This window comes from Salvelinus fontinalis, chromosome 1 (genome assembly GCF_029448725.1).
Source record: "Salvelinus fontinalis isolate EN_2023a chromosome 1, ASM2944872v1, whole genome shotgun sequence".
Taxonomy (NCBI): domain Eukaryota; kingdom Metazoa; phylum Chordata; class Actinopteri; order Salmoniformes; family Salmonidae; genus Salvelinus; species Salvelinus fontinalis.
In genome coordinates, this window is record NC_074665.1 from 62,560,484 (window position 1) to 62,573,070 (window position 12,587).

The 12,587-nt window shown below is 42.1% G+C and overlaps 1 protein-coding gene across 1 annotated transcript in view; it reads left to right on the top strand.

Annotated features, from left to right (window-relative positions):
- Positions 1–202: 202 nt before the first annotated feature.
- The window catches only part of LOC129859411 (methylcytosine dioxygenase TET1-like), a 52,768-nt gene continuing 40,383 nt past the window's right edge, over positions 203–12,587 (top strand). The window contains exons 1-2 of the mRNA XM_055929194.1: positions 203–491; positions 1,430–4,066. Coding sequence (XP_055785169.1) covers positions 1,595–4,066 — 2,472 coding nt within the window. The 5' untranslated portion in view covers positions 203–491; positions 1,430–1,594. The remainder of the gene's footprint in view (positions 492–1,429; positions 4,067–12,587) is intronic.

Consider the following 12,587-nt stretch of genomic DNA (forward strand, 5'->3'; position numbering starts at 1 on the left):
TGTAAAACAGTTGTAAAACAGTTATTAACTTTAATACAGACTATGAAGCAGAACATCAGCTTGTTTAAGGGTTGTCTAGGGTTTGAAGTAGTTTGATATAAGTTATAAGTATACACGTATATACTTATACTAATTAGAGAAAGTGGACAAACGTGAATTCCATTCCATGTTTTCCCGATAACTCGTTACTCCAGAGCTGAGATGACTCGAGACCATAGGTTGCATCTGGGAGAGGAGGGAGAGAGGGCTGCCCTGAAGGGATTGACACAAGAAGGATTTACTCTTTAAATTGTGTTGTATTCAGTATGGCTACATGCATGTTTTACACTATCAAAAGCCGCTTGATATAAACAGTATTGCTAGATTGTGTCAATGTATCAGTGTGGTAAAGAAGAACCAGACATATTTTCCGAGGGAAACCAATACAATGATCGTCAGTGTCTAACAGGAGTGGAGTATTATTAGCGATTCAGACAGTGCAACTGTCTCTGGTATGTAAAATATTTGAGCTGCCTTTTAAAGTCATCGTGTAAATAAAATCCACACCAACATCACGTAATTAGGCTATGTTCTTGGTTGACATTCACGATTAGCTTAGTCAGCCATCCAATGCCACGAGTGTCACATACGCGATATTTTTCAGACATTCGGTCAACTGCAAGAAAATCTACTCGATCTAATCTACTCAAGCTGGTTACAACATTGTCATTACGCTTCCGTCCGAAACTCGTGCGGAAAAGAACTAGCCAGCTAGCCAGGTCCGGTGCCGTGTAGCAACCTATACTTTTTAAAGAGCTTCACCTCTGCGTTTTAACTGTTAAAGGACTTAGCTTAATTAGAAAATAAATACCACCGCTTGACGGAAGTAGGATCTTTAGCATATATATTGATGAATAATAAAAGCTATATATATTGCAATTAACAATTTATTTATAGGAAATTGTGTAATCTCTTGCATGTGTTTACTTCACGGATAATTGCTTTGACAAGGTCTTGTAGGTTGTGAACTTGTGACGGTGTGTGCCTAGCCAAAAATGGACTCTATTTGGCATGGCAGACCCGCGCCATTCCTTCCGTTAAGGAAGTGAGTGGGTTCACAAGGCCTGTTTATTGAAAATTATAAATTAAAAGTGAAATACATGCCTGGTAACTCGACAAGCTAACCAACTAACCCGTATTGTCACACCTGATACCTCATACATTTCCTATTTGAATAGTCACACACTTAATTCCCTAATGCAACAACATGCAATTTAAGATTTCCAAACATTTGCTACAAATTATACAATTTGGTGCTATAATAATGACTTTTTTTATGTTTTCAGGAAACAAAAAAAGTTATGTTGTCAATCAAACATGGACGTGCAGGCACTAGAGGTGGAACCAATTATTTTAACATATTTTTATTTTCTTTGTCAATTCCCTCCAGGTACTTGTACGGCTTTTTCAACATGGTGGGAAAATAACTCAGAATTATGGTGTCTAAAAAAAATTAAGAAGAGACAGAAAAAAGTGAAAGTTGGAGCAGGGCTAACAACCATTCACCTGGTTCCCATGCCGACTGCCCCATCTCCGCCCTCTCATATCATCCACTATGCCTCCTACCCCCAAACCCCCTAAGAGACAACCCCCACCACTGACAAGGAATGGCCGCAAGGTGATACCCACAACAACCGCCACCTCCACCGCCAAGAGACTGAACTCCAGCAAGCCCAGAGGAAAAGCCTTTGAGAGTCCACAGTCAACTTTAGAGCCACCCCGAAGATCCACAACCAGGACCCAGGCCCAGCTGGCCAGAAGCCCAGGGAGGAGTGCGGTTGGCAGGCTTGGCGGTCAGAGTCCGGGGGCATCCCCTGTTAGGGTTAACCATGCCCCTGTGTGTATAACAGGATCAGTGAGGCTAAGGAGCTGGGATAATCCTCTGCTCCAGCATGGTGTGGGAGAGGACCCCCCTGGGCGCAGGATATCCTTAAGGGGCATGGGGGGCGCCAAGCAGTTTCCTCCCCTGGCAATAAAGCCTAGAACAGGAGGGAAGACAGCAAGGGGGAGGGGGGTGAGGGGAGGGAGGGGAGCGGTGGGTCAGAGAGGGAGCAAGAGCGGGATTGATCAAGGATCTGAGGAGTCTGACACTGTTAGTATAGACCCAAGTGAGATTAACCAAGGGAATAATGTAGTTGGCCATGTTGGTAAGGGCAAACCTCCTAACCTGAGGACTGAACTTGATGTAACTACCTGTGTTGACCAGCAGGAGCTGGGAGTCGGCCATGCTAGTGAGTGCAAACCTCGTAGCCTGAGGACTGATTATTCGGCTAGTGATGACAAACAGGAAGAGTTAGTTGCCCATAATGGTGAAACGTTTGGGACTGACTCACACGATAAGCCTGTCAGCCATAGTGGTGAGGGCAACCACTATGAGCTCGATGAGCCCACCAGTGTTGAACAACAACAGGAAAAGCTAATCAACAATATTGCTGAGGGCAATTCTTTCAACCTGAGCCATGAGCTTGGTGACTCTACCAGTGATGACAGGCAGGAAGAGTCAGTTGGCCCTAAATGTGAAGACAACGCCAAGATAAACCTCGGAGCTGTGCAGATTGAGATGGAGCAAAGAGAGAGAGCTACCCATGCAGGAGAGCAGAGAGGAGGGGAGAGGTTGGAGAAGGAAGGAGAGGAAACAGTGAAGCAGGAAGATGAGAGAGATGAAGAAAAGAAGGAAGCAGACGGTAAGCAGAGAGTGGAGAGAGTCAAGGTGAATGAGACGGAGGAAAGAAAAGAGAAAAATGAGAGACAGAAGGAGGGAGAGGTTATCAGCAGACCTTCAGACACAAGCACCATTATGTCTGTCGCTCAGCCCCAAAAGCCTATTCCGCAGGATGACGCGTTGATGATGCAATCACCTGTCCATGCCTCACCTGTCTCTGAACCAGCTACCTCAGATCTGGCATCACCCCCTCTCCTTCATCTGCCCTCTCCGCCTCACCCCACAGTGTCACATGGTATGAAGGTTCTGAACCAAGGTGTTAAACCAATCCAACCTACCCAAACTGTTGAAATCCATAAACCTTTAAAAGGCCCAACTACTTGCCATGAGACATCACAGGCGAGCCCAATGCATCCAGTATCACTAAGTCTCTCAGTTTCCTTCCTTAGTGAACCCCACAAGGCCCTGTGTGTAATCCCAGCGAAACCAATACCCAGTCAGAGCCTAGAGATCCCTATCTCTCTGGAGGCTAGACAACTTCTCAGACCAGTGGACGAAGAGACCAAAGAGTCATCCAATCACAGTAACACAAAATATATGTCATCTTCATCATCTGCATCATCTTCGTCACACCTGAACACGAACGCGGAGGTTCCCACCACTCTGTCTCAATCAAACACCGACGTTAATATCACTGTGTCTGTACCAGACCTAAGTCCAGTGCCAAAGAACTACAACAACAACCCAGAAGAGCCACCATCATCATCATCACTCCCATACACAAAGATAGACCTCTTCAACACTGGATCTGCACCAGACAAAGACACCGTGTGTGTCTCTGTATCTGACCTAGGTTCTGTTCCAAAGACTCACAACAAGAACAACCAAGACGAGCCACCACCATCACTTCCATACACAAACACTGGATCTGAACCAAACACAGACATTGCATCGGTCTCTGTATCTGATCTGGGTTCAGTGCCAAAGACCTCCTCGATCCCTAACCAGGAGAGTTCTACCTCCAAGTTCTCCTGCAGCTCGGAGAGCACCCAATCCTCCTACTCCTTCGACACAGAGTCAGAGCAAGGCTATGGGGCCCCTAGCCCCCCTGGACACCCTAGCATGGGCCCGAGACCCCTGGAGGAGGGCACATCTCTACCCCGACCCCCACGAGTCAACCAGAGGAGGGAGAGGAAAAAGAGGAGTAGTTGTGGAGGGTGTGAGCCGTGCCTGAGGAAGATCAACTGTGGCCAGTGTAGCTGCTGTCTGAACCGCAGGACTGGACACCAGATCTGTAAGCTGAGGAAGTGTATGGAGCTGAGGAAGAGGAGGCCCATGTCACTGCTCACACTAACATCTGCTCAGGTAAGGCTTCTCTAAGGTGTAGAGTAGACTTTAGGCTAAAACTGGAAAAGACTGCTTATAAACTACTTATAAACCTCATAACTTTTTACCTATTTTTGTCGTTCACTAACTTGTTTATAACTGTTATGAGCAGTTTAAAAGCAGAACTTCAAGTAAAATTGACAAAGACAATTTACTTTTCTTTAGAGAATACTGTACGTGCTGAAAAATAAACATAGTTATAACACTAATGCACATGACCCCAAAGCCACATAGAGTCTAGAGACAGCTTGTTATTGTCACTAATTCTTGAAGTTGTCATGGCCTGGTTGTCATGCCTTTAGCGATGCTATGCTATGGACTGACTGAGAGAATACGTGAGGCGTAGTCTGCTGGTCTGTGGCAGTTTTTGGTGTGTGTGTGTGTGTGTCTGCTCTAGGTTCTCTATAAGATATGGAATGAAGTAGGAGCAGAGAGAGCATGTAAAGGGATAAGGATAGAAAAAGGATGGAGAGTTGGAGAGGATAGAATGTACTGGATGGTGAGATTGCATTGATATACTATATGACAAAGAAAGGGATACTGTGCTCGCAAATTGTGGGAACTGAAGGAGGTGACATAAGGAGGGATTCCCGGGTCCCTGCGGCTGTCCTCCACCCACAAGGGCCTTAAAACATGATGAAGTTGATCCATCCCCGTCGAGGGGGAGCTGATTGTTTGTATATGGCAGTAAACCATTCTTATGATGACTATAACATTTGTTGGCACCTTCTATTTTTGCACATTTTCTCATAAAAAGTACAGTGAGCTCCAAAAGTATTGGGACAGTGACACATTTTTTGTTGTTATGGCTCTGTATTCCAGCACTTTGGATTTGAAATTAAATAGTGACTATGAAGTTAAAGTGCAGACTCAGTATTTTCGTCCATATCAGGTAAACCGTTTAGAAATTACAGCACTTTTTTGTACATAGTCCCTCTATATTAGGGAACCAAAAGTTACAGAGGCATACATTTCATACCCCCCAAAAATGCTAACCTCCCCTTTTATTGTAATGGTGAGAGGTTAGATTGTCTTGGGGGTATGACATTTGTGCGTCTGTAACTAACTAATCATTATTCATGATTCATTCAGGGGTATCCATTATCACGGTAGCATCCACATTAATGTAGAAGGGTTTGGAAACATATTCTATTCTTATTTACAATAAAAGTCACTCCAAAATTACACAATACATTATTTACCATTAATTTCTATTGGGCACAAAATCATCTGAGACACAACCAAAACAAACAGCAAATGCATCCAACAAGTTTGTACAGTCACAAGCTTAATATAGTCATTGCGTGCTAGGAATATGGGACCAAATACTTAACTTTTTACTACTTTAATACACATATAAGTGAATTATTCCCAATACTTTTGGTCCCCAAAAAGTGCTGTAATTTCTCAATGGTTCGCCCGATATGGACTTAAATACCCTCAAATTAAAGCTGACAGTCTGCACTTTAACCTCATAGTCATTATATCATTTCAAATCGAACGTCCTGGAGTACAGAGCCAAAACAACAAACAAACAAATTCACTATCCCAATACTTTTGGAGCTCACTGTATAGCATACATTGTAATAAAATATTATCTAAAAACAGTTGTACAATGTGCTCTGCAATAAGATAATCAGAGTTTGATTTCTTAAGCAGAAGAGTTCTGGAATAGCAGCTGCCCAATACCATGGTGGACATGCATAATGTTGGATGCATTGGAATGTAAGGTATGGAAAATGATAAAGAGCCTGTAGGAATATAGATACATGTTCAGTCAATGTGAGTAGATTTAGGATGGTTTAAATTATTACCTTTCCTACTAAGATAAAAGTTGATGGTGCCAAAATCTTGCCAATACGTTCATTATTCTATTAACCTCTACGACAGTGATTCCCAAGCTTTTTATAGTCCCGTACCCCTTCAAACATTCAACATCCAGCTGCGTACCCCCTCTAGCACCAGGGTGTTGTTTGTAAGCCTGCACACACAAACACTATACGATACATTTATTAAATATAAGAGTGAGTGTGAGTTTTTGTCTCAACCCGGCTTGTGGGAAGTGACAAAGAGTTCTTATAGGACCAGGGCACAAATAATAATATAATAATAATCAAAAATGTTGCTCTTTATTTAGCTATCTTACATATAAAACCGTATTTGTTCATCAAACATTGTGAATAACTCACCACAGGTTACTGAGAAGGGTGTGCTTGAAGGATGCACATAACTCAGCAATGTTGGGTTGTATTGGAGAGAGTCTCAGTCTTAAATAATTTTCCACACACAGTCTGTGCCTGTATTTAGTTTATGCTAGTGAGGGCCGAGAATCCACTCTCACATAGGTACGTGGTTGCAAAGGGCATCCGTGTCTTAACAGCACAATTAGCCAAGGCAAGAAACTCTGAGCGCAGCCCTATCCAGAAATGTGGCAGTGGCTTCTGATTAAATAAAAATTTCACAGAACCGCTTGTTGCAATTTTGATGAGGCTCCCATGTTCAGATATTGGTAAGTGGACTGGAGGCAGGGCATGAAAGGGATAACAAATCCAGTTGTTTGTGTCATCCGTTTCGGGAAAGTACCTGCGTAATTACCTGCCCAGGGACTGCGGTTGAAAATTGTCCGGCTGTCTAAAACCGTCACTTTTACTGAAACGTTGAATAATGTGCACTGTACCTGTAAAAATAAAATAAATTCAAACTCAAATTGCACACCCAGCTCACTCAGGTGCTTCGCTATATCACATTTGACATTGTCCGTAAGCTTGAGTTCATTTGCACACAAAAAATAATACAATGATGGAAAGACCTGTGTGTTGTCCTTGTTAATGCAGACAGAAAAGAGCTCCAACTTCTTAATCATAGCCTCAATTTTGTCCCGCACATTAAATATAGTTGAGGAGAGTCCCTCTAATCCTAGATTCAGATCATTCAGGTGAGAAAAAACATCACCCAGATAGGCCAGTCGTGTGAGAAACTCATCATCATGCAAGCGGTCAGACAAGTGAAAATTATGGTCAGTAAAGAAAACTTTAAGCTTGTCTCTCAATTTAAAAAAATGGGTCAATACTGTGCCCCTTGATAACAAGCTCACTTCTATATGTTGCAAAAGCGTTACATGGTCGCTGCCCATATCATTGCATAATGCAGAAAATACACGAGAGTTCAGGGGCCTTGCTTTAACAAAGTTAAGCATTATCACTGTAGTGTTCCAAACATCTTTCAAGCTGTCAGGCATTCCCTTGGTAGCAAGAGCCTCTCAGTGGATGCTGCAGTGTACCCAAGTGGCATCGGGAGCAAATGCTTGCATGCATGTTACCACTCCACTATGTCTCCCTGTCTTTGCTTTTGCGCCATCAGTACAGATACCAACACATCTTGACCACCAAAGTTCATTTGATGTCACAAAGCTGTCCAGTACTATAAAAATATCCTCTCATGTTGTCATGGTTTCCAATGGTTTGCAGAAGAGGATGTCTTCCTTTATTGACCCCCCCTATAAACATAACGGACATATAGTTGAAGTCGGAAGTTTACATACACTAAGGTTGGAGTCATTAAAACTAGTTTTTCAACCACTCCACAAGTTTCTTGTTAACAAACTATAGTTTTGGCAAGTCGGTTAGGACATCTATTTTATGCATGACACAAGTAATTTTTCCAACAATTGTTTACAGACAGATTATTTCACTGTATCACAATTCCAATGGGTCAGAAGTTTACATACACTAAGTTGACTGTGCCTTTAAACAGCTTGGAAAATTCCAGAAAAGGATGTCACGGCTTTAGAAGCTTCTGATTGACTAAATGACATCATTTGAGTCAATTGGAGGTGTACCTGTGGATGTATTTCAAGGCCTACCTTCAAACTCCTCTTTGCATGACATGCCTCTTTGCATGACATCATGGGAAAATCAAAAGAAATCAGCCAAGACCTCAGAAAGAAAATTGTAGACCTTCACAAGTCTGGTTCATCCTTGGGAGCAATTTCCAAACGCCCGAAGGTACCACGTTTGTCACATTCCTGACCTGTTTTCTGTTATTTTGTATGTGTTTAGTTGGTGAGGGCGTGAATTGGGGTGGGCATTCTATGTTTTGTGTTTCTATGTGTAGGTCATTTGTAATTAGCCTTATATGGTTCTCAATCAGAGACAGGTGTTTGACTTTTCCTCTGATTGAGAACCATATAAAGGTAGGCTGTTCACACTGTTTGTGAGGTGGGTGGTTGTCTTCCGTGTCTGTGTCTGTGCACCACACGGGACTGTTTCGGTTTGTTTGTTCGTTCGTTTGTTGTAGTCTGTACCTGTTCGTGCGTTCTTCGTGTTATATGTAAGTTCTCATAGTTCAGGTCTGTCTACGTTTTCGTTTTGTTCTTTTGTAATCATTTCAAGTGTTCTTCGTGTTTCTTCTTTAATTTAATAAATTAATTATGTCATATACAAACGCTGCGCTTTGGTCCAATCCCTACTCCTCCTCTTCGGACGAAGAGGAGGAGGACAACCGTTACAACGTTCATCTGTACAAACAATAGTACGCAAGTCTAAAAACCATAGGACCACGCAGCCGTCGCACCGCTGAGGAAGGAGACGCGTTCTGTCTCCTAGAGATAAACGTACTTTGGTGAGAAAAGTGCAATTAATCCCAGAAAAAGTTGTTTTGGAGAAATGTCCTCTGGTCTGCTGAAAAAAAATAGAACTGTTTGGCTAAAATGACCATCGTTATGTTTGGAGGAAAAAGGGGGATGCTTGCAAGCCGAAGAACACCATCCCAACCGTGAACCACGGGCAGCATCATCTTGTGGTGGTGCTTTGCTGCAGGAGGGACTGGTGCACTTCACAAAATAGATGGCATCATGAGGAGGAAAATTATGTGGATATATTGAAGCAACATCTCAAGACATCAGTCAGGAAGTTAAAGCTTGGTCGTAAATGGGTCTTCCAAATGGATAATGACCCCAAGCATACTTCCAAAATTGTGGCAAAATGGCTTAAGGACAACAAATTCAAGGTATTGGAACTGGCCATCACAAAGCCCTGACCTCAATCCTATAGAACATTTGTGGGCAGAACTGAAAAAGCGTGTGCGAGCAGGGAGGCCTACAAACATAACTCAGATACACCAGCTCTGTCAGGAGGAATTGGCCAATATTCACCCAAATTATTGTGGGAAGCTTGTGGAAGGCTACCCGAAACGTTTGACCCAAGTTAAGCAATTTAAAGGCAATGCTACCAAATACTAATTGAGTGTATGTACACTTCTGACTCACTGGGTATGTGATGAAAGAAATAAAAGCTGAAATAAATCATTCTCTCTACTATTATTCTGACATTTCACATTCTTAAAATAAAGTGGTGATCCTAACTGACCTAAGACATGGAATTTTTACTTGGATTAAATGTCAGGAATTGTGAAAAACTGAGTTTAATTGTATTTGGCTAAGGTGTATGTAAACTTCCGACTTCAACTGTATACCAGGAGCTGTGCCAGACCTGCCACGTCTGTTGACTCATCCAGCTGTAACGCATATAATTCACTGGCTTGTATGCGGAACAGTAATTGTTTCAAAACATCTCCTGCCATGTCACTGATGTGTCTTGAAACAGTGTTGTTTGATGAAGGCATTGTCTGTATACTTTTTTGGCCCTTTTCCCCCAGCATTGTCCCAGCCATATCCGCGGCAGAAGGAAGAATTAAGTCCTCCACAGTGCTATGGGGTTTGCCTGTCCTAGCCACTCGGTAGCTCACCATATAAGACGCTTCTAGCCCCTTCTTATTAATGGTATATGTTGCTTTTATACATGTCTTACTACTCGAAAATCGTCTTTATTCTCACTCAAAAAACTGGCTTTTTTTCCAAATTGTCATTGTCATGTTTTGTTTCTAAATGTCTGCGCAAGAGTGAAGGTTTCCCGCGAGAGTTAATGTGATTGGATGTTCATTATTTGACTAGGCTACCTGTATTAGACATTGTGTTGTTATTTCGCTTTATTTTTGGCAGTGAAACGAGGCTGCTCAGGCAAGAAAAAAAACTCACCCAAATGTATAGCCCCGTTGGAAAATATAAATGTATTGTTTGAAAATGTGAAGGAATTTCTTTATTTTTTATTTATTTTTTCCTTAAAAAGAAATAATGTGAATCACATATATTTTACCCCCTTTTTTATGGTAGCTACTGTCTTGTCTCATCGCTACAACTCCCATACGAGCTCAGGAGAGACAAAGGTCGAGAGCCATGCATCCTCTGAAACACAACCCAACCAACAACTGCTTGTTAACATTGCGCGCATCTAACCCAGAAGCCAGCCGCACCAATGTGTCAGAGGAAACACTGTACACCTAGTGACCTGGTCAGCGTGCACTGCACCTGGCCCACCACAGGAGTCGCTAGTGCGCAATGAAACAAGGATATCCCTACCGGCCAAACCCTCCCTAACCCAGACGACACTAGGTCAATTGTGCGTCACCCCATAGACCTCCCGATCACAGCCAGCTGCAACAGAGCCTGGGCTCGAACCCAGAGTCTCTGGTGGCACAGCTAGCACTGCGATGCAGTGCCTTAGACCACTGCGCCACCCGAGAGGCTGTGAATCACATTTTTATTTGGCGTACTCCCGACACTTTGGGAATACCTGCTCTACGGGATTGGTGTCCTCCCCGCGGGATGATTGAGGTAACATAGGCTAATGTGATTGGCATGAGGTTGTAAGTAACAATAACATTTCCCAGGACATAGACATATCTGATACGGGCAGAAAGCTTACATTATTGTTGTTCAATTTACAGTAGCTATTACAGTGAAATAACACCATGCTTGAGGAGAGTGCACAGTTATGCACTTGAAAATGTATCAATAAACCAATTAGGCACATTTGGGCAGACTTGATACAACATTTTGAACATAAATGCGATGGTTCATTGGATCAGTCTAAAACTTTGCACACACACTCCTGCCGTCTAGTGGCCAAAATCTAAATTGCACCTAACCTGGAATAATACATTATGGCCTTTCTCTTGCATGTCAAAGATGAAAAAAAATCACGTTTTTTTTCTTTGTATTATCTTTTACCAGATTTAATGTGTCATATTCTCCTACATTACTTTACATTTCCGCAAACTTCAAAGTGTTTCCTTTCAAATGGTATTAAGAATATGCACATCCTTGCTTCAGGTCCTGAGCTACAGGCAATTAGATTTGAGTAAGCCATTTTAGGCGAAAATTGAAAAAAAGAGTCAGATCCTTTTTAACTGAGTGTGAGAATTTTTTCCCAAAATGTACATTTCATGCATATACTGTACATACAAACAAAGAACTCCATATCAAACAGTATTTGTTGATTAGTGAGACAAATAGCAAAGGTGTCTCAGGCAGTATTTGTAGTATCTAAGTATAGTATAACCTACCAATCAATGTATATCAAGTGCCGTAGAGGGCACAATCGTACAGTGTTGCAGTACAGAAATGAGAGCTTTACCATCTATGCCAAAAGCCTGGGCCTCTGATGGAGACTGTAGAACTGTCATCAACGCATGCTTCAGTATTCCCCCTTCTCTCTAGGAGCATTTGTGTGCCCAGGCCCCATAGACGTATCGAAAGGATCCCACTCTGGTCACCAAGGTAGCTGACCGATGTAGAGAGAGACAAGTGCCTTAACAGAATGCAATCTAAAGCTTGTGTGGTCCAGAGACGAGAACTGTACCATCTTTGGCAAAAGCCTGGGCTCCTGACAGAGACAATAGAATTCTCCCCACTGCTAGTTACAATAGTAAAATAATCTGTTTGTCACCTGTTACACTGATTCTACATTTAATTTAGTCTTTGAGATGCTCAAACAAGCACGTCTATCTGTAGTTGGTGTTCTTCAACTCTAAAATGCACAGGACTGTTTAAGACAAAACCCAGAAAAGACAACAGGCAAATGCAAATGTGTTCCCAATGTCCAAATAGTGACTGCAGTGCTAGTTCAAACTAGAGTAGGATGGTTTTCCTCACAGGTGAGTGAATCAGCCAATGCTTGGTGAATAGCACTTGGTTGCAGTGGTGTAAATTCCTTAAGTAAAAATACTTTAAAGTACTACCTAAGTCGTTTTTTGGCAGTATCTGTACTTTACTTTACTATTTATATTTTTGGCAACTTTTACTTTTACTCTACTATATTCCTAAAGAAAATAATGCACTTTTTAGTCCTTACATTTTCCCTGACACCCAAAAGTACTCATTACATTTTGAATTCTTAGCAGGACAGGAAAATTGTCTAATTCACACACTTATCAACATCCCTGGTCATCTCTACTGCCTCTGATCTGGCAGACTCACTAAACACAAATGCGTTGTTTGTAAATTATGTCTGACTGTCTAAGTGTGCCCCTGGCTATCCGTAAATTAAAAAAAACAAGAAAATCGTGCCGTCTGGTTTGCTTAATATAAGGAATTTGAAAGGATTTATACTTTTACTTTGGCTTTTGATACTTAAGTATATTTTAGCGATTACATTTACTTTTG